This window comes from Oncorhynchus tshawytscha, linkage group LG18, assembly GCF_018296145.1.
Source record: "Oncorhynchus tshawytscha isolate Ot180627B linkage group LG18, Otsh_v2.0, whole genome shotgun sequence".
Taxonomy (NCBI): domain Eukaryota; kingdom Metazoa; phylum Chordata; class Actinopteri; order Salmoniformes; family Salmonidae; genus Oncorhynchus; species Oncorhynchus tshawytscha.
The window spans coordinates 33,866,189-33,887,096 of NC_056446.1; the positions used below are offsets into that span (position 1 = coordinate 33,866,189).

The window sequence follows — 20,908 nt, forward strand, 5'->3', positions numbered from 1 at the left end:
TGTCAGGCCTTCTTCCCAGCTGCGGTGGGGCCTCTCCCTGTGCAAACATTGCTTTTGTACAACATTCAATGTCAATCGGCTCGACATGAAGAAATCTCGGCCCTTTATTATTAGGCTAAGACTTGACACCAAGAAAAACTTCCTTGCATAATAACTTAACAGGCTCTTTCCTGCCTTTCAATCATCTCTCCTTCATTTGGTGGGAAAAAGAGAGAGTTCAAAAAGAGAAGAGTTGTCTCAAAGGCTAAACGAACGCTTTGCATCCAATTCAGTACACATGATGGAGGAGTGACTCAATCCATCATGGATTTTTATGGGGAGCTCTTATCTTGCCATTAACTTCTTGTGAAATAACATACCATGAATGAACTCAAGTTAATCACAGACGTGCTCTTCAAACAGATAACACCCCCTTGCTCTCTCTTCCTCTCCCTCAATCAAAAGCACACAGACTTTAATCCACTAGAACAATAACAAAGAAAACAAGTGGGAATATTGAGTTGCAACATGGTAGAAAGAAAATATGTTTCAGAAAATAAACCACATTCCATTTTGTATTGCAAAACAGCACCATGTCAACAGTGTTAGGCGTCCGACACTCTGCGCTAAGGTCTCTGGGCTCTGGTGAAGCAAAACATTATGGTCGGAAGATTGCCATGGGAGACTGAAATGGAGACTGTACAGAGGGATGGAGAGAAGGGGGAGAGGAGAGAGAGAGAGAGATGGTTTACTCGTAATGTGGTTTTGTTCAATTGGATTACTGCTTCCTGAAATCTGCACATTGCAAGCTTTGTGGGACAACGACCAGATACTGCAGTATACTGTAGCTATAACTGTAGCGGTTAATGGGTTGTCTTACTAAACAGCAAACATTAATCCATTTGACTTGGCCATCACTACAGATCAGTCAAACTTGGCCATCACTAAGAAAGCTAAGGTAACTGAGCTAAACGACTACCGCCCCGTAGCACTCACATCCGTCATCATGAAGTGCTTTGAGAGACTAGTCAAGGACCATATCACCTCCACCCTACCTGACACCCTTGACCCACTCCAATTTGCTTACCGCCCAAATAGGTCCACAGACGATGCAATCTCAACCACACTGCACACTGCCCTAACCCATCTGGACAAGAGGAATACCTATGTGAGAATGCTGTTCATCGACTACAGCTCGGCATTCAACACCATAGTACCTCTTCAACACCATAGTACCCTCAAGCTCATCAAGCTCGAGACCCTGGGTCTCGACCCCGCCCTGTGCAACTGGGTACTGGACTTCCTGACGGGCCGCCCCCAGGTGGTGAGGGTAGGCAACAACATCTCCTCCCCGCTGATCCTCAACACTGGGGCCCCACAAGGGTGCGTTCTGAGCCCTCTCCTGTACTCCCTGTTCACCCACGACTGCGTGGCCATGCACGCCTCCAACTCAATCATCAAGTTTGCGGACGACACAACAGTGGTAGGCTTGATTACCAACAACGACGAGACGGCCTACAGGGAGGAGGTGAGGGCCCTCGGAGTGTGGTGTCAGGAAAATAACCTCACACTCAACGTCAACAAAACTAAGGAGATGATTGTGGACTTCAGGAAACAGCAGAGGGAACACCCCCATCCACATCGATGGAACAGTAGTGGAGAGGGTAGCAAGTTTTAAGTTCCTCGGCATACACATCACAGACAAACTGAATTGGTCCACTCACACAGACAGCATCGTGAGGAAGGCGCAGCAGCGCCTCTTCAACCTCAGGAGGCTGAAGAAATTCGGCTTGTCACCAAAAGCACTCACAAACTTCTACAGATGCACAATCGAGAGCATCCTGGCGGGCTGTATCACCGCCTGGTATGGCAACTGCACCGCCCTCAACCGTAAGGCTCTCCAGAGGGTAGTGAGGTCTGCACAACGCATCACCGGGGCAAACTACCTGCCCTCCAGGACACCTACACCACCCGATGCTACAGGAAGGCCATAAAGATCATCAAGGACATCAACCACCCGAGCCACTGCCTGTTCACCCCGCTGCCATCCAGAAGGCGAGGTCAGTACAGGTGCATCAAAGCTGGGACCGAGAGACTGAAAAACAGCTTCTATCTCAAGGCCATCAGACTGTTAAACAGCCACCACTAACATTGAGTGGCTACTGCCAACACACTGTCAATGACACTGACTCTACTCCAGCCACTTTAATCATGGGAATTGATGGGAAATGATGTAAATGTATCGCTAGCCACTTTAAACAATGCTACCTTATATAATGTTACTTACCCTACATTGTTCATCTCATATGCATACGTTGATACTGTACTCTATATCATCGACTGCATCCTTATGTAATACATGTATCACTAGCCACTTTAACTATGCCACTTGGTTTACATACCTATCTCATATGTATATACTGTACTCGATATCATCTACTGTATCTTGCCTATGCTGCTCTGTACCATCACTCATTCATATATCCTTATGTACATATTCTTTATCCCCTTACACTGTGTATGACAGTAGTTTTTTTTGGAATTGTTAGTTAGATTACTTGCTCGTTATTACTGCATTGTCGGAACTAGAAGCACAAGCATTTCGCTACACTCGCATTAACATCTGCTAACCATGTGTATGTGACAAATAAAATTTGATTTGATTTTATTTTATTTGATCACTACAGATCAGTCAGACTTGGCCATCACTACAGATCAGTCAGACTTGGCCATCACTACAGATCAGTCAGACTTGGCCATCACTACAGATCAGTCAGACTTGGCCATCACTACAGATCAGTCAGACTTGGCCATCACTACAGATCAGTCAGACATGGCCATCACTACAGATCAGTCAGACTTGGCCATCACTACAGATCAGTCAGACTTGGCCATCACTACAGATCAGTCAGACTTGGCCATCACTACAGATCAGTCAGACTTGGCCATCACTACAGATCAGTCAGACTTGGCCATCACTACAGATCAGTCAGACTTGGCCATCACTACAGATCATTTCACACTGATGATTTTGTATCATTGGTCAGTGAATCCTTGACCCTTTGTACTATAAAGCATGTTTAGACACTAACACAGAAATCAACCATTTTCCACATCAGATCTTCTTTGCATCCTATGTTTTGGAGCATGCTTTATTTTTACAAAACCGAATGTAAATAGTTGAAAGATTCAGTCGCCCACATTGCATGAGGATGACTCTGTCCCTCTGAGCGTACCCTCCACCCAGCACCAATGACAAAACTTAGGCCTACATTGTGTGTGTGTGTGTGTGTGTGTGTCTGCGTACGTGTCAAAGCATACATTGGTCTCTCTGGTACCAGTCTCACACGGAGAGAGATGTTGAAATTGCAGTGGAAAAAGGAAGCAGCACGTTACATGATATATTACCTTAGGGCCTCAAGCAAACCAGCACTGTTCCACACAAAGCTACCATCCTCCTGCATGGCATGGGGAATTAAGCAGCACTGTGTTTTGTCATGACTAGTTGTCATCCACCCACTGGGCACAGACGTCAATTCAATGTCTATTCTACCTTGGCTCAACGTAATTTAACAGACATTTTGTGGAAACAACATTCATTCAACCAGTGTGTGCCTAGTGGGCAGTTACTATTATTTCTAATGAATCACCTTGAACGTCTCAGTTAAATGTTCCTTGGATGGAAACGTTGTTTTTTTTAAATCCCTTGATAACATCTCTTATCTCTTATACTATTTTGGAGGTTAGGAAAAACTGTGAACAGGTGTGATAATTACGTCCCTGTATTTGTCTAATCATGTCACATGACCTGTATTTGGCTAATCATGTCACGCGACCTGTATTTGGCTAATCATGTCACGCGACCTGTATTTGGCTAATCATGTCACGCGACCTGTATTTGGCTAATCATGTCACGCGACCTGTATTTGGCTAATCATGTCACGCGACCTGTATTTGAACCTTTATTTAAACTGTTTATCAAACTGTCCCCAAACTGTCAGATGGTCCATCACTGTCCTCAGGCAATTGTTTTCATTTTTGGTCTAACACTCATTTCTGGAAAATGCTTAAAAATCAAGTTTCAAATCCAGGTCATGTGACATGATCAACCAAAACATAGGGCCCTAGTAATGTACAAGGCCTTAATGCCATGAGTTGTGTTGATATGTTTTTGGTTGGGGAAATACAAGCATAGGTTTCCCTGCCTTGAAGGAAGTTACGGATTCTATAATTCTACGAAAACCATGGAAAGTAGGTGCATGTCCCTCTCATACACCATGAGGACTCAAACCCATAACCAAAAACTGGATGAAAATAAGCTGACTGCTGCAACACTGTGGTGACCACCATCCAATATGGCAGAATCTAACTGCCTCTCTCTCCATCTCGCTCTATTTCGCACATTCACACACACAATATCAGAGAGAATATTGTCAAACCAAATCATGAAACAGTTCATTAATAAGAAAAACCAACAGTTCATCTAGAAGACCCTACTGACACAACATACAGTGCCTTGCGAAAGTATTCGGCCCCCTTGAACTTTGCGACCTTTTGCCACATTTCAGGCTTCAAACATAAAGATATAAAACTGTATTTTTTTGTGAAGAATCAACAACAAGTGGGACACAATCATGAAGGGGAACGACATTTATTGGATATTTCAAACTTTTTTAACAAATCAAAAACTGAAAAATTGGGCGTGCAAAATTATTCAGCCCCTTTACTTTCAGTGCAGCAAACTCTCTCCAGAAGTTCAGTGAGGATCTCTGAATGATCCAATGTTGACCTAAATGACTAATGATGATAAATACAATCCACCTGTGTGTAATCAAGTCTCCGTATAAATGCACCTGCACTGTGATAGTCTCAGAGGTCCGTTAAAAGCACAGAGAGCATCACGAAGAACAAGGAACACACCAGGCAGGTCCGAGATACTGTTGTGAAGAAGTTTAAAGCCGGATATGGATACAAAAAGATTTCCCAAGCTTTAAACATCCCAAGGAGCACTGTGCAAGCGATAATATTGAAATGGAAGGAGTATAAGACCACTGCAAATCTACCAAGACCTGGCCGTCCCTCTAAACTTTCAGCTCATACAAGGAGAAGACTGATCAGAGATGCAGCCAAGAGGCCCATGATCACTCTGGATGAACTGCAGAGATCTACAGCTGAGGTTGGAGACTCTGTCCATAGGACAACAATCAGTCGTATATTGCACAAATCTGGCCTTTATGGAAGAGTGGCAAGAAGAAAGCCATTTTTTAAAGATATCCATAAAAAGTGTTGTTTAAAGTTTGCCGCAAGCCACCTGGGAGACACACCAAACATGTGGAAGAAGGTGCTCTGGTCAGATGAAACCAAAATTGAACTTTTTGGCAACAATGCAAAACGTTATGTTTGGCGTAAAAGCAACACAGCTCATCACCCTGAACACACCATCCCCACTGTCAAACATGGTGGTGGCAGCATCATGGTTTGGGCCTGCTTTTCTTCAGCAGGGACAGGGGAGATGGTTAAAATTGATGGGAAGATGGATGGAGCCAAATACAGGACCATTCTGGAAGAAAACCTGATGGAGTCTGCAAAAGACCTGAGACTGGGACGGAGATTTGTCTTCCAACAAGACAATGATCCAAAACATAAAGCAAAATCTACAATGGAATGGTTCAAAAATAAACATATCCAGGTGTTAGAATGGCCAAGTCAAAGTCCAGACCTGAATCCAATCGAGAATCTGTGGAAAGAACTGAAAACTGCTGTTCACAAATGCTCTCCATCCAACCTCACTGAGCTCGAGCTGTTTTGCAAGGAGGAATGGGAAAAAATGTCAGTCTCTCGATGTGCAAAACTGATAGAGACATACCCCAAGCGACTTACAGCTGTAATCGCAGCAAAAGGTGGCACTACAAAGTATTAACTTAAGGGGGCTGAATAATTTTGCACGCCCAATTTTTCAGTTTTTGATTTGTTAAAAAAGTTTGAAATATCCAATAAATGTCGTTCCACTTCATGATTGTGTCCCACTTGTTGTTGATTCTTCACAAAAAAATACACTTTTATATCTTTATGTTTGAAGCCTGAAATGTGGCAAAAGGTCGCAAAGTTCAAGGGGGCTGAATACTTTCGCAAGGCACTGTATATGCAAATGAAATACTGTAGTATTTAATATAGTTTACACAAACTGGGATAGGGTGGGGGGGAATGGGCAGGGTATATGCAAATGAAATAATGTAGTTAATATAGTTCACACAAATGTAGTGTTTTTGCATACATTTCTGTAGTATGTACAGTGTTTTTTTGTGGATACCACCGTGTGTAGTATCGCATTCTACAGTATACTACAGAATTATATAGTATGTACTGTAGTATTCCATAGTAAACTGCAGTATTATTTCGTAGGTAAATCTGAAATGTCAGACTGCAATTTGCAATCACAGATCACTCTGGGTCAGATGTTAACAGAATGTGTAATTTGGCCTATTAAACACAAAAACGATTCATTAGAATTAGGCAGGTCTGCTGCCACATTTTCATGTCAATCGAACGCAGGCCCCTCCCAGCCAACATAACCATGCATCATACATGCCGCGTTTTAAAAAGGAACTGCGCTCAACTTTTGCAGGACAGAGGGGGCTCTCTGCAGGGCAGAAAGGACACTTAAATCTGGACTAACCACAAGCCCTGTGTTTTAGGTCACTTTTTTTGTTTTCTCTTTATAAAAGCCGCAACAGAAATGACAGCAACTATCGTTCCTCCTTTCTTAGAATACAGCGAAGTGAAGAAGGTAACATATGTTCATTGACTGCTTTGAGCGGAGGGCTGAAGCTAACGTACCTGGCTAGCTAATTGCTCAACTAATTTATAGTCGCCTAGCTAGCTCATTAACTTTTTCGGGATTGTTCAGCAAACGTCAGTGAGTACTAGCTGTATGCATGGCATGTAGGTGACAAAGTATAAAGTGCTTAATGGCTGTTAACAATTCAGTACATTTATAATAATTCGCTTACCAGGCAATTTATGTTGTCGCTGTTCATGTCACATGTTATGTTCGGGTCTAGATAAGAGTGCTTAGCGTCGCAAGCTTACAATCTAACATTACCATTTTAAAATGTTACCTAGATAATTATGTAGTAACTAAAACGATTATTTGACAATACAAAGCTTTGCCATCAAACTATGGGTTCACGTCACATGGTATTACATGATTTGATGAACAGACGATTCAACACTAAGGATAGCTGCTACTAGTTTCTTGCAACCATTTGCGCCGTTGACGTGTGCAGTGCAGGCTTTGCTGAAAAGCTGTGTCGCGCAGAGATATGGCAATCAAATGTTATTGGTCACACGCATAATTAGCAGCTGTTATTGCGGATGTATCGAAATGGTTGTTTTCCTAGCTCCAACAGTGCATTAGTATCTAAAAATTCACAACACACGAATCTAAAAGTAAAACAATGGAATTAATATCTAAATATTGGGACGAGTAATGTCAGCGTGGCATTGACTAAAATACAATAACATGGAATACAGTATATACAAGTGAGATGAGTAAACCAGTATGTAAACATTATTAAAGCGACCAGTGTTCCATGTCTTTGTATATAGGGCAGCAGCCTCTAAGGTGCAGGCTTGAGTAACAATCCCCACTCAGTACGAATTGTGAACAGCTGTGCCTCAGTTTGAAAACATATTGGATCCCGAAAGTAACATGTCAGCATTTGAATACTGTTTATCTATATCCCATTTGAAATAGATAACCAGTAAACATTTGCTGAACGTTTTAATCGATTGTCTTGTCTGTGTAACTAGCATTTGTGCATATTGCTGTCACATGCACATACTAAAGCCATAATTGTTAGGCAGTGATTTTTGTTTGCTAGTTGCCCATTTGTCTTTACCATGTGACTATGGAGATGAGTCTTTCTATATTGCTGTTCAAGAGTTACCTAGTAGAATGAATATTCTGTTCAATGCAAGTAATAAAAGGTCGGGACTGTAACCTCGCTCAAAGTACTGCTAGATCAAAACTTTATTTTTTTTCATTCACTACTGATTGACAGACACTTTATCTACATTTTTATGTGACTGTTCTTTTCTTTGCAGCACAATAAGATGTTGAACTACAACAACAACACTTTCGGTGGGCCCCACAACAATGGCTCCTCCTTGCTGGACAGGAAGGCGGTGGGGGGCAGTGGGCTGTTGCAGCACTGTGACTCGGTCACCCTTCCCAATGCTAAATTCAACCAGAACCAGTTCATCAACAGTCTGAAGGTGGACCCCTTCTCGCTCCTGATCGGTGGTTGCGGCAGTAAAAACAAGGAGAACTGCTTCCGAGATCGCTCCTTCTCAGAGACCGGGGAGCGCCTCAAGCCGGGTAGTCAGCTCCAGGGTCTCGGCATCGGACAGAGCCAGAGCCAGCAGCAGGTCAACTCCAGCCGCTATAAGACGGAGCTGTGCCGGCCCTTCGAGGAGAATGGCTCCTGCAAGTACGGTGACAAGTGCCAGTTTGCCCACGGCATGCAAGAACTGCGCAGCCTGAGCCGCCACCCCAAGTACAAGACAGAGTTGTGTCGCACCTTCCACACTATGGGCTTCTGCCCCTACGGCCCGCGCTGCCACTTCATCCACAATGCAGAGGAGCGCCGCGGCCCACCGCCACCCCTCTCCACTTTCAACAAGATTGAGCGCCCTCGCCTCCAGCACAGCTTCAGCTTCGCTGGCTTCCCCAGCCAGGGCGGTCTGCAGGTCAGCCCCACCTCGGTCACCCCGCCACCTATCTCCACCGATGAGGACATGAGTGACTGGCCCAGCAAACCCTTCACCTACACCAGCCAGGAGCTGGCCAACCTGTTCGGGCCCAGCTTTGGGGGGGGCCTCCCTGTCTTGGAGCCTGGTCTGCTGACCCCGGCAACGCCCTCCCCCACCGCCCCCTGCTTCTTCCGGCCCATGTCGGAGTCTCCCGCCAGTCCCCCGGACTCTCTCTCAGACCTGGAGGGCTACCAGAGCAGTCAGAGCGGCTCGGAGTCTCCCAGCCTGGACGCCTCACGCCGCCTGCCCATCTTCAGCAGGCTCTCCATCTCTGATGATTAGTGTCTACAACCCCCCCCAATGATCCCGTCCCTCACCTTGTTTACAACCCAGAAGTGGACATGGTAGTTCTTTGCAGCAGTGTTGCCACTTAGTCCAATCAAGATGCAGATTTCCCCCTCTGCTCCCCCCCTGTCCTCCTCATCTCAGATGAATTCGATTAGCCAATGAACAGAGGTGTGTTTTATTTTACCCAAATGGTCACTAAAGAATCGCGATACGTAGCAGTTAACATGAGAACACTAGTTCAAGACAAGTCGTCCTTGGGTGAAGGGCTACAATAACGGTGAATGGTAGAGATGGATCAGAACATGTCAGGAGTCCTCTGTTGTTTTGGTGTGTAGCAGTTCTGCATATCGTCACGTGACCATTGCTGCCTGTGCCACAGCTATCTTCAAACCTCTCATCCTTCTACGCCTCGAGAGGATTTGTGACAAATCAGTGCTCCATTTACAATGGGTCACCTTTCTCTTAAAATTAAACCAGCAAAAATATTATTGGACAATCAGTTCTGATGAAGTGCCTTGGTGATGTGCGATCAATGTGTACCAAGACATCTGTGGGACTACAATGGTTACTTTTAATGATCCCATGTTTTTCCCTGACCCTCTATTTTTGAATTGTGTAATTTTTGGATATGGGGACTAGACAAACGCACAGATGGCTTTTGTTTAGAATCAGGGTGGGAAGAATTAACATTTTATTTTGGTGCTGGTATGTGCTCTCTGGCACCATGACGACAACCCCTAAGAATAATCTGTGGTGCCCTTAGAAAATGTCTATCTGTAGTCGTGTTGCAGGTCGGAGGAGTAGGACTGTTCATATGAGTAAACTCTGGCCAATCAATATTAATATTTGATCTCGGCCTGTCCTCTGTCTCCCAGGACCCCCCACCACCACCCAGCTTAATAGCTGGCTGAGAGGACCCCTCAGTCTCCACTGTCAAAAATCTGAGTGAAAAGCTCTTTCATTAATTCCACCTTGTTCAACAGTATATTATTATTGTTTAGTTTGTTTTAAAGACCTTGAGGTTTTTCCTTGTCACTGATTATTTAACTTATCAGAATGTATTTATTGCTGATCTTAAGGCATTTTTTTTGTATTTATCTTGATAATGAAACAATAGAATATATTTTCTTTTATGTTAAATTATGATCTTCTGTGTTGATTGAAGTTTTTTTTAATGTTTTTTTTCTTCCACAGTTAATATATTATACAGCAATTACTTTTTTTCTGTTTTGTAACTACACTTTGATTAATTTAGAAAGTTAATCTTAATTGAAATGTATTTTCGTTGTATTTATTGTTTTTCCCCTTCCCTGATGTTTTGACCTGTGGTTCTATCGTAATCCTCCTTCCAGTTGTGGATTGCAGCAGCTCTCCAAGGTTCTCTAGAATGCAGAATTAGGCTGTCCTCTTCCTGTTATTTCACTTTCTTTTGACCAGGACAAACATTAATTTTAGTATTTAAGTCACTCTTAGCCTGTATAACCAGCGTTTTTATGCTGCTAACGACAAATGGAAATGTCTTGAATTGGTTCATTATGGACGCTCGCATATTCCACAATGCCATGAACCGATTTATTTTATTTTTTTTGCCAAATAAGGTGATGTTTTGGTCATGTTTGTTGTTGGACCAGTCATTCCCATTTAAGTACCTATCAATACATTCCAGGTATCCCCAAGCATTGTGCCTTTATCACACGTTTTACAACACAGAGCAGATTTAAGCCTAAACCTCTTGTAGTGGAATAAAGGTTAACAGGGTTGACATCAAACAGGTGAATGTATTCTCTTTTTAGCAGCTGTTGCTGTTCTCTACAGTCTTCTTCATTCTCATGTATTATTCTTGTAATGACAGATTGCAGTTTAAACTTTAAACCAATAAAACCCATATTTCTATTGAACGTCTGTCTTCCTGATTGACAAGGGCTGTTTGCGGCTCAGGTTGGGAAAATGTTCATTGTAAAATCATTTCATTGTTTTTGATGTAATCATTAAATGGCAACTCGTCCCATGACAATGGTGAGAACCGTTTCAGTAGGGAAAGCAGCCTGTGTCCTAGGAGCTGGCTTCATTTGGCCTGGGCATTGAATGGGAACCATGTTGGTGAAGCAGTGCTAGACAGGACACAAACAATCGCATATCTTCGACTTATTCTCTCAAGTCTATACTCCAGAAAACTGGGGAACTTGGTTTGAAAGGCTTGGGTTTGAGCACGGCCAAGTAGCTAACCTAACCCCAAATACAGTCAAACAAAATTAAACTGTTTTCCAGGAAAACATTTCCAAGACAGGAAAGCTAACTTCTATTCTCTCGCTCAGGGCCTCCTCAAACTATTGTTGGTGGACTGCTTTACTCTGTTGATTAGAAGCAACCGAGGAACAGCAACAAACTTTCAGTGTTGCGCCCTATCTCGAGGACCTAAATCAGGCTTTCACAGGCTGCGTCACCATGGTTACTGTAAGGTAGGAAACTTGAGCTTTTATGGTGTTGACTCTCCCATGTGTTTTGGCCCTAATTCTCTCTTCTCCCCCCCAGTCCCTCAGTTAGGCCTGTTACAGCTGATGAATTGCGGGTTCAGTTTATTTGTTATTCCACGCTAGCCAGGGCCGGGCCCCCTGAGGCCTGGTCTTATCTCTAATTTCCTCACAGAGACAAGTTAGACTAATGGAGCAACCGTGTTCCTAAGTCAATACAAACTTGAAGCAAAAAATCTGCTCTGTGTTCATTGTAGTACACCGAGCTGCAAAGAACATCCCTTGTTTTGCTTACCTCATGATCCAGCTAAGACCTTGTTGGTTCAGTTTTCAGTACAGGGTTTCCCCCCCTGCACATTTAGTTTTTTTTGCCCTGGCATTACTCAGCTGATTCAGATAATCAAAGCTTGATATGTTGGTTAATTGAATCAGCTGTGTAATGTTAGGGTGAAAACCAAAACGTGCACAAGAAGGGGGCCACAGGACCGAGTTTGGGGAAACCTTACACAGGCTCTCAGCTGACTTAAAGACATGCTCCGGAACTTTGGCAACTACAAAGTTATATGTTTTTTTAAATACGTCTTTGGGTTGGGTTTGTCAATGTTTAGTTCAAAATCTGTGAGCAGTATTACTGTCTTACCTCAATTAGCCACTAAATCCCTAATTTGAAAGCGACTGCTTTTCTGGAAGCTCTGCTGCACCATTTTCCCCCACGTGAGCCAGCTCCTTAGTAATTTGAGTTATAGCCAATGAGCTCAGACTCTCGCCATTTGAGTGACAGCTAACAACACGTGCACCCTCAGATATCATCCTAACCAACTTGCCCTCCAAATATACCTCTGGTGTTTTCAACCAACATCTCAGTGATCATTGCCTCATTGCCTGCATCCGTAACGAGTCTGTGGTCAGAAGACCACCCCTCATCATTATCAAACGTTCCCTAAAACACATCAGCGAGCAGGCCTTCCTAATTGACCTGGCCCGGGTATCCTGGAAGGATATTGACCTCATCCCGTCAGTAGAGGATGCCTGGTCATTCTTTAAAAGTGCCTTCCTCACCATCTTAAATAAGCATGCCCCTTTCAATTAAAAAAAAAACAGGAACAGATATAGCCCTTGGTTCTCTCCAGACCTGACTGCCCTTGACCAGCACAAAAACATCCTGTGGCATTCTGCATTAGCATCGAATAGCCCCCGTGATATGCAACTTTTCAGGGAACTTAGGAACAAATATACACAGGCAGTTAGGAAAGCTAAGGCTAGCTTTTTCAAGCAGAAATTTGCATCCTGTAGCACAAACTCAAAAAAGTTCTGGGACACTGGAAGGTCCATGGAGAATAAGAGCACCTCCTCCCAGCTGCCCACTGCACTGAGGCTAGGAAACAATGTCACCACCGATAAATCCACTATAATTGAGAATTTCAATAAGCATTTTTCTACGGCTGGCCATGCTTTCCACTTGGCTACCCCTACCCTGGTCAACAGCCCTGCACTCCCCACAGCAACTAGCCCAAGCCTCCCCATTTCTCCTTCTCCCAAATCCAGATAGCCGATGTTCTTAAAGAACTGCAAATCCTGGACACCTACAAATCAGCCGGGCTGACACTCTGGACCCTCTCTTTTTAAAATTATCTGCCGAAATTGTTGTAACTCCTATTACTAGCCTGTTTAACCTCTCTTTCGTATCGTCTGAGATTCCCAAAGATTGGAAAGCTGCCGCGGTCAAGAGTGGAGACACTCTAGACCCAAATTGCTACAAACATATCTATCCTACCCTGCCTTTCTAAGGTCTTCGAAAGCCAAGTCAACAAACAGATTACCAACCATTTCGAATGCCATCGTACCTTCTCTGCTATGCAATCTGGTTTCAGAGCTGGTCATGGGTGCCCCTCAGCCACGCTCAAGGTCCTATCATCATAACCGCCATCGATAAAAGACATTACTGTGCAGCCGTATTCATCGACCTGGCCAAGGCTTTCGACTCTGTCAATCACCACATTCTTATTGGCAGACTCAACAGCCTTGGTTTCTCAAATGATTGCCTCACCTGGTTCTCGGATAGAAGAAGTAGTCCATACGGACCTCTGGCAGTCTGTATGGGGGGTGCCGCAGGGTTCAATTCTTGGGCTGACTCTCTTCTCTATACATCAATGATGTCGCTCTCGCTGCTGGTGACTCTCTGATCCAGCTCTACGCAGACGACACCATTCGGTATACTCCTGGCCCTTCTTTGGACACTGTGTTAACAAACCTCTAGACGAGCTTCAATGTCATACAACTCTCCTTCCGTGGCCTCCAACTGCTCTTAAATGCAAGGAAAACTAAATGCATGCTCTTCAACCAATCACTGATCACCTGCTCGCCCGCCCAGCATCACTACTCTGGACGGTTCTGACTTAGAATATGTGGAAACCTACAAATACCTAGGTGTCTGGCTAGAGTAAACTCTCCTTCCAGATTCACATTAAGTATCTCCAATCCAAAATTAAATCTAGAATCTGCTTTCTATTTCGCAACAAAGCATCCTTCACTCATGCTGCTAAACATACCCTCGTAAAACTGACCATCCTACTGTTCCTCGACCTGGGCGATGTCATCTATATAAAATAGCCTCCAACACTCTACTCAACAAATTGGATGCAGTCTATCACAGTGCCATCCATTTTGTCACCAAAGCCCCATATATTGCCCACCACTGCAAACTGTACACTGTCGTTGGCTGGCCTCTCGCTTCATACTCGTCACCAAACCCACTGGCTCCTGGTCATCTACAAGTCTCTGCTAGGTAAAGCCCCGCCTTATCTCAGCTCACTGGTCACCATAGCAGCATCCACGCGCTCCTGCAGGTATATCTCACTGGTCACCCCCAAAGCCAATTCCTCCTTAGGCCGCCTTTCCTTCCAGATCTCTGCTGCCAATGACTGGAATGAACTGCAAAAATCACTGTAGCTTGAGACCCATATCTCCCTCACTAGCTTTAAGCACCAGCTGTTAGAGCAGCTCACAGATCACTGCACCTGTACATAGCTCATCTGTAAACAGCCCACCCAACTACCTCGTATTATCGACCGTATTATGTTTGTTTATTCCATGTGTAACTCTGTGTTGTTGTACGTATGTGTCGAAATGCTGTGCTTTATCTTGGCCAGGTTGCAGTTGTAAATGAGAACTTGTTCTCAACTAGCCTACCTGGTTAAATAAATCAATAAAAACCAGATGAACACACAGCAGAAAGAGAGCACAATGAAGTGTTACACATCTGTACATGTGTGACGCAGTTCACAGTTTTCACAGTTTTCAGGGACCACCTTTTGCTCATGAGTGCTACTTTCAGAACTACGGTATAAAATGTAAACAAAGTACAGGAGAATATCTTTAACCCTTTTGTGATTGTAACCTAGAAACCAAACCACTTCTTGTTAATGACTAAACACACCCAAGTTCTGAAACTTGACTAGAGAGAGAAGTGTAGGTGGGTGTTGCCTGAGGGACAGGGTTTAACATATTCTCTGGGGGAACCTGCAGACCCTTAGCACACATCAGTGATTCCTGTTTCATAGTAAAGACTTGTGAAGGAGGGTTACTCTGCCTTTAAGGAGTGCAGCTGCAGGGGAGGAGAAGAGGCCAGTTCTGTAGTTGTTGAGTAATGTTTCTGATGCTGCTATAGACTTTGCGATATCTCTATCCTCTGTTTTACCCTGTTTGAGAACGAAGAGAACAAACTGAGAGATGTCCATACCTCCTCCTCTGTAGCTCAGTTGGTAGAGAATGGCATTGGACAAAAGCGTCTGCTAAATGGCATATATTATAAACTCAGCAAAAAAAGAAACATCCTCTCACTGTCAACTGTGTTTATTTTCAGCAATCTTAACATGTGTAAATATTTGTATGAACATAACAAGATTCAACAACTGAGGCATAAACTGAACAAGTTCCACAGACATGTGACTAACAGAAATGGAACAAAGTGTCCCTGAACAATAGGGGGGTCAAAATCAAAAGTAAGTCAGTATCTGGTTTGCCACCAGCTGCATTAAGTACTGCAGTGCATCTCCTCCTCATGGACTGCACCTGATTTGCCAGTTCTTGCTGTGAGATGTTACCCCACTCTTCCACCAAGACACCTGCAAGTTCCCGGACATTTCTGGGGGGAATGGCCCTAGCCCTCACCCTCCAATCCAACAGGTCCCTGACGTGCGCATTGGGATTGATATCCAGGCTCTTCACTGGCTATGGCAGAACACTGACATTCCTGTCTTGCAGGAAATCACACACAGAACTAGCAGCATGGCTGGGGGCATTATCATGCTGGAGGGTCATGTCAGGATGAGCCTGCAGGAAGGGTACCACATGAGGGAGGAGGATGTCTTCCCTGTAACGCACAGCGTTGAGATTGCCTGCAATGACAACAAGCTCAGTCCGATGATGCTGTGACACACCGCCCCAGACCATGACGGACCCTCCATCTCCAAATAGATCATGCTCCAGAGTACAGGCCTCGGTGTAACGGTCATTTCTTAAACGATAAACACGAATCCGACCATCACCCCTGGTGAGACAAATCCGCTGCACTTTTTGCAGTCCTGTCTGGTCCAGCGATGGTGGGTTTGTGCCCATAGGCGACGTTGTTGCCGGTGATGTCTGGTGAGGACCTGCCTTACAACAGGCCTACAAGCCCCCAGTCCAGCCTCTCTCAACCTATTGTGGACAGTCTGAGCACTGATGGAGGGATTGTGTGTTCCTGGTGTAACTCGGGCAGTTGTTGTTGCCATCCTGTACCTGTCCCGCAGGTGTGATGTTCGAATATATCGATCCTGTGCAGGTGTTGTTACACGTGGTCTGCCACTGCGAGGATGATCAGCTGTCCGTCCTGTCTTCCTGTAGCGCTGTCTCACAGTACGAACATTGCCATTTATTGCCCTGGCCACATCTGCAGTCCTCATGCCTCCTTGCAGCATGCCTAAGGCATGTTCACGCAGATGAGTAAGGACCCTGGGCATCCTTCTTTTGGTGTTTTACAGACTCAGTAGAAAGGCCTCTTTAGTATATCTTTAAGTTTTTATAACTGTGATCTTAATTGCCTACTGTCTGTAAGCTGTTAATGTCTTAACGAACGTTCCACAGGTGCATGTAATTGGTTTTGGGTCATTGAACAAGCATGGGAAACAGTGTTTAAACCCTTTACAATGAAGATCTGTGAAGTTATTTGGATTTTTACGAATTATCGTTTTATATGATATATTATACCTCCTGGGTTCTCCCCATCAGACTAAAGCATTTGGCTCTGCCTACACCAATAACACTGAGGAAAGCCCACATTTAAAAAGATGTGATGAACACATACAAGGGTATAAATTAGCATAAGGGAAGGGGTGAGAGAGAGAAGTTTAACTCTATGGGCAGGGTAACATATCAGCAGGCCTATTTGACTGGCCGATTCACGGACGGGCCTACTTAACTGATAAGTCACTAAGCAGAGTTTGCCAAAGTAAAGGCATGATTGAGTTGATCAAGGGAGGAGGAAATCAAATTTTTCTGATTAGTTTTTCTTGACACACTGCTCGCTTATCCTGGAAGCCAGCCGCACCAATGTGTCGGTGGAAACACCATCCAGCTGGTGACCGTGTATGCTCCCAGCCGCCACAGGAGTCGCTAGAGCGCGGTGGGACAAGGACATCCCGGCCGGCCAAACCCTCCCCTTACCCGGACGACGCTGGGCCAATTGTGTGTCACCTCATGGGTCTCCCGGTCACGGCTGGCTGCGACACAGCCCGGGAATGAACCCGGATCTGTGGCGTCGCCTCAAGCCCTGCAGTGCCTTAGACCGCTGCACCACTCGGGAAGTCAGTAAAGGATTTATTACACTATCAAACAGAATAACAAACCAGGAAAATGTAAACAAAAGCAGAGTGAATATGGAGCAGGGGGCCATTCCATCCATCTCCCCCAGGTTCTGTTGTCATTCTGTTTCTCATTGGGCAGGAGACAGTGTAGTGAAAGAGGTGAGCTGATCGAGACAGACGGAGTGCGCAAACTTCGCTCCCTCTCTCCCAGCCCTGTGACCCTTGTCCAATTCTACAGTCATTATGGGTCACACTGTTTCCAAGGCACCAGTACTGTCGTGGCGAAGTCCACCTGCAGGAGTGGAGCTCTGGAGTCCAGTCACGGGGCGCTCCCAGCCTCCTACAGGCCGTGTCATAACTCCTCGCTTCTGACTGTCTATGATGACGGCGTTGGGATGATAAAAGCAGGTGCGAGGAAGTACAGTGATTTGAGATGTGCGGTCTTGGCACTGACTAACCTGTCCAGCCTCCCCCCCCCTCCTCAGTTACAAACCTACATTTTAAGAAAAGTACAACATGTCTAAAGATTTATTTTCAACATTGCCTGCGCCCTAGCATTCTCACTACTTAGAAAAATGTAGTATTGTAGAGCTTCCTTCAGGCCCCTTTTCATTAAGGCACTAACGTTAGCCACTTGAGTGTTAGCTAGCTACCTACTGGAACATAGCTATGTGTAGCCTACTGGAATCATCGCGTCCCCACATTTCCCACTCGCCCACAGCGAATAGCCTGAAGCCACAGGGCTCTTCTCACTCTTCCCTACATGGGAGCATTGTGAATCGTACATTTTTGATTTGGTTACATGTATATTGAACAACACAGCAGCTTTACGGCATGTTTTGTTATTTCTGTGTAACAAAAAAATAACTACGACGAAGTTGCTTTTAAAATGGAGGTCAGTAGGAAAGCGTGTTTGTTTCCACCAATTTGTGGGCATGGTCGAGGGTAATTCCTTATTATTACGTGAATAACGACTGGGACTATGGCTGCCATTAGAATGTTGTAGTGTCATGTAAATGCATCAGTGTCCCAACTCTCTAAATACATGCCTCTGGCCACCACTCTACACAATAAGCCATTACACAGCAGCCGCAGCACACACAGCGTTACTACTTAGTACTTACATCCCACCACTGAGCAGGCCAGGGAGACACATCTGTACATACAGATGTAGGATCTTAATTTGATCACTTTTGTTGCTGAGAATATTCCTGTAAATGTAGATGAGCTTCATGATTTACATGTATTCAGAACAAAACCCACACAAACACAAGGTTATATTTAACAGTTATGTACTTTTCATGTAGCCTCATTTTGACCAGCTAATAGCCTAACCAGCTATCCAGCAACGTTATGGACTAAATGTTAAAATACTGTTGCTACAGGATTATTTTGATGCAACAATACTGGTCAAATTAAGATCTAACACCTGTACATTTAGGCCTGGTGGTGAAAGGCCCAGAGTCTGGGAGGAGTTAGTACAATATGTTTTATACTGTACTGTCCTGTGGGATCATGACGGGATAGGATAGTCACTGATTAGTGTCCAAGAGGAAATTTGCTCAGTTGTGTATATGAGAGATTCTGGCTTTCATCACCTGTGTTCCTAACACTGAGTACTACTACTGCTATGAAACATTGTCAGACCTGCCTGGCTGGAACTCCTATCAGGCTCCCCCAGAGCAAGCTCTTTGAACTACAGTAGCTTTCCCTGTCCTTCACCCCAGACAGAGAACACAGATGGCGGCATTGCAATAGAACTATGACCAATCCTTCTTTCGCCTACACGGGAACTGATGAAGGGTTAATAAAACCCTGACCTCGGTCTGGTAGGTAGGTAGGTAGGTAGGTTGGTTGGTTGGTCTGGTAGGTAGGTAAGTAGGTAGGTTGGTCTGGTAGGTAGGTAGGTAGGTCTGGTAGGTAGGTAGGTAGGTAGGTAGGTAGGTAGGTTGGTTGGTCTGGTAGGTTGGTTGGTCTGGTAGGTAGGTAGGTAGGTAGGTAGGTAGGTAAGTAGGTAGGTTGGTCTGGTAGGTAGGTCTGGTAGGTAGGTAGGTCTGGTAGGTAGGTTGGTCTGGTAGGTAGGTTGGTCTGGTAGGTAGGTAGGTAGGTAGGTAGGTAGGTTGGTCTGGTAGGTCGAAGGTAGTTAGGTAGATTGGTTGGTCTGGTTGGCAGGCAGGTCTGGTAGGTAGGCAGGTCTGGTAGGTCTGGTACGTGGGACTGGTCGGTCTGGTATGTAGGTCTGGTAGGTAGGTCTGGTCAATCTGGTAGGTAGGTAGGTAGGTAAACCTGGTAGGTAGGTCTGGTAGGTAGGTCTGGTAGGTAGGTCTCTGGTAGGTAGGTAGGTCTGGTAGGTAGGTAGGTCTGGTAGGTAGGTAGGGTGGTGGGTGGGTAGGCTCTGGTAGGTGTGGGTGGGTGGGTGGGTAGCAGGGTCTGGTGGGTAGATGGGTGGGTGGGTAGGTGGCTCTGGCAGGTGGGATGGTAGGTAGGTAGGGCTCTGGTAGGTAGGTAGGTATGTAGGTAGGTAGGTAGGTAGGTAGGTAGGTAGGTAGGTAGGTAGGTTAGTCTACAAGGTGACACAACTGTGGAAATCATAGGAGTCAACATGGGCCAGCATCCCTGTGGAATGCTTTTGACACCTTGAGTCCATGCCCTGACATACTGAGACTGATCTGAGGGAAAAAAGGGGGTGCAACTCAATGTCAATGTTCCTAAGGTTTGTACACTGTATTGTTCATGGTATTTTGAGAACATTGTACGTCTCAAAAAGGCGGAATTAGACCCTAAGACACCGACAGACACTTACTGTAAGCAGACATGTATGTGAAAGCTGACAAATTTACACATGTACACACACGTACTCATGTACTCCAAGCCCCTCCCCCAATACACACACACACAGTTCCCAGAATCAAAGCAGCTGCAACTGGCTAGCGTCAGCACGAGTGGCTTGTGTCAGGTTGAAGTTGAATGCTGTCCACACTCTGATTGGCTGGAGGCCTGGGTCTGTGCTTTGACGCAACACTTCCTGGTTGTCCTAATTTCTTGTAAAACACACAATACAGGGCCTTCCCACTGAAAACATCACAAGGAAGGTTTTACATTATCGGTGTAGATGGGTTTCCTTATTACTCATCCAGCTGAGTTTTATTCCGAATGACAAATACCCCCTCATCAAGAGTTCTCTCAGTGACTTCCTGGGGCTCGAGGAAATTGCCCGCCATTGGTTTGTTTCTATAGGTTACCATATGGGTAGGGAGTCAATTACCTCCTTGCTATTGTGTTTGAGGTAAACATTTACAGAAAATGTTGGTCCCAAACAGACTTTGCAAAATAAAACCCGACCCAAAGAAAAAAACAGGATGGATTACTACTTCCAGAACTATATCACCGCTTTTTACATTTTTATAACATCTATTTGTTTTGCCATTTCATCAAGAGGAACGGAGCTGGGTTCAGAAAGCATAGGATCGTGGGTTCCGAAAGCATAGGATCGTGGGTTCAGAAAGCATAGGA

At 44.8% G+C, this 20,908-nt stretch overlaps 1 protein-coding gene across 1 annotated transcript; it reads left to right on the forward strand.

Moving 5' to 3' along the window:
* The first annotated feature begins 6,569 nt into the window (after positions 1-6,569).
* LOC112217918 (mRNA decay activator protein ZFP36L1) lies at positions 6,570-10,979 on the forward strand. Its single transcript, XM_024378528.2, has 2 exons — positions 6,570-6,766; positions 8,086-10,979. The coding sequence occupies exons 1-2, from the start codon at positions 6,716-6,718 to the stop codon at positions 9,073-9,075; spliced, it is 1,041 nt and encodes a 346-aa protein (XP_024234296.1). The 5' UTR covers positions 6,570-6,715; the 3' UTR covers positions 9,076-10,979.
* The last annotated feature ends 9,929 nt before the right edge of the window (positions 10,980-20,908 follow it).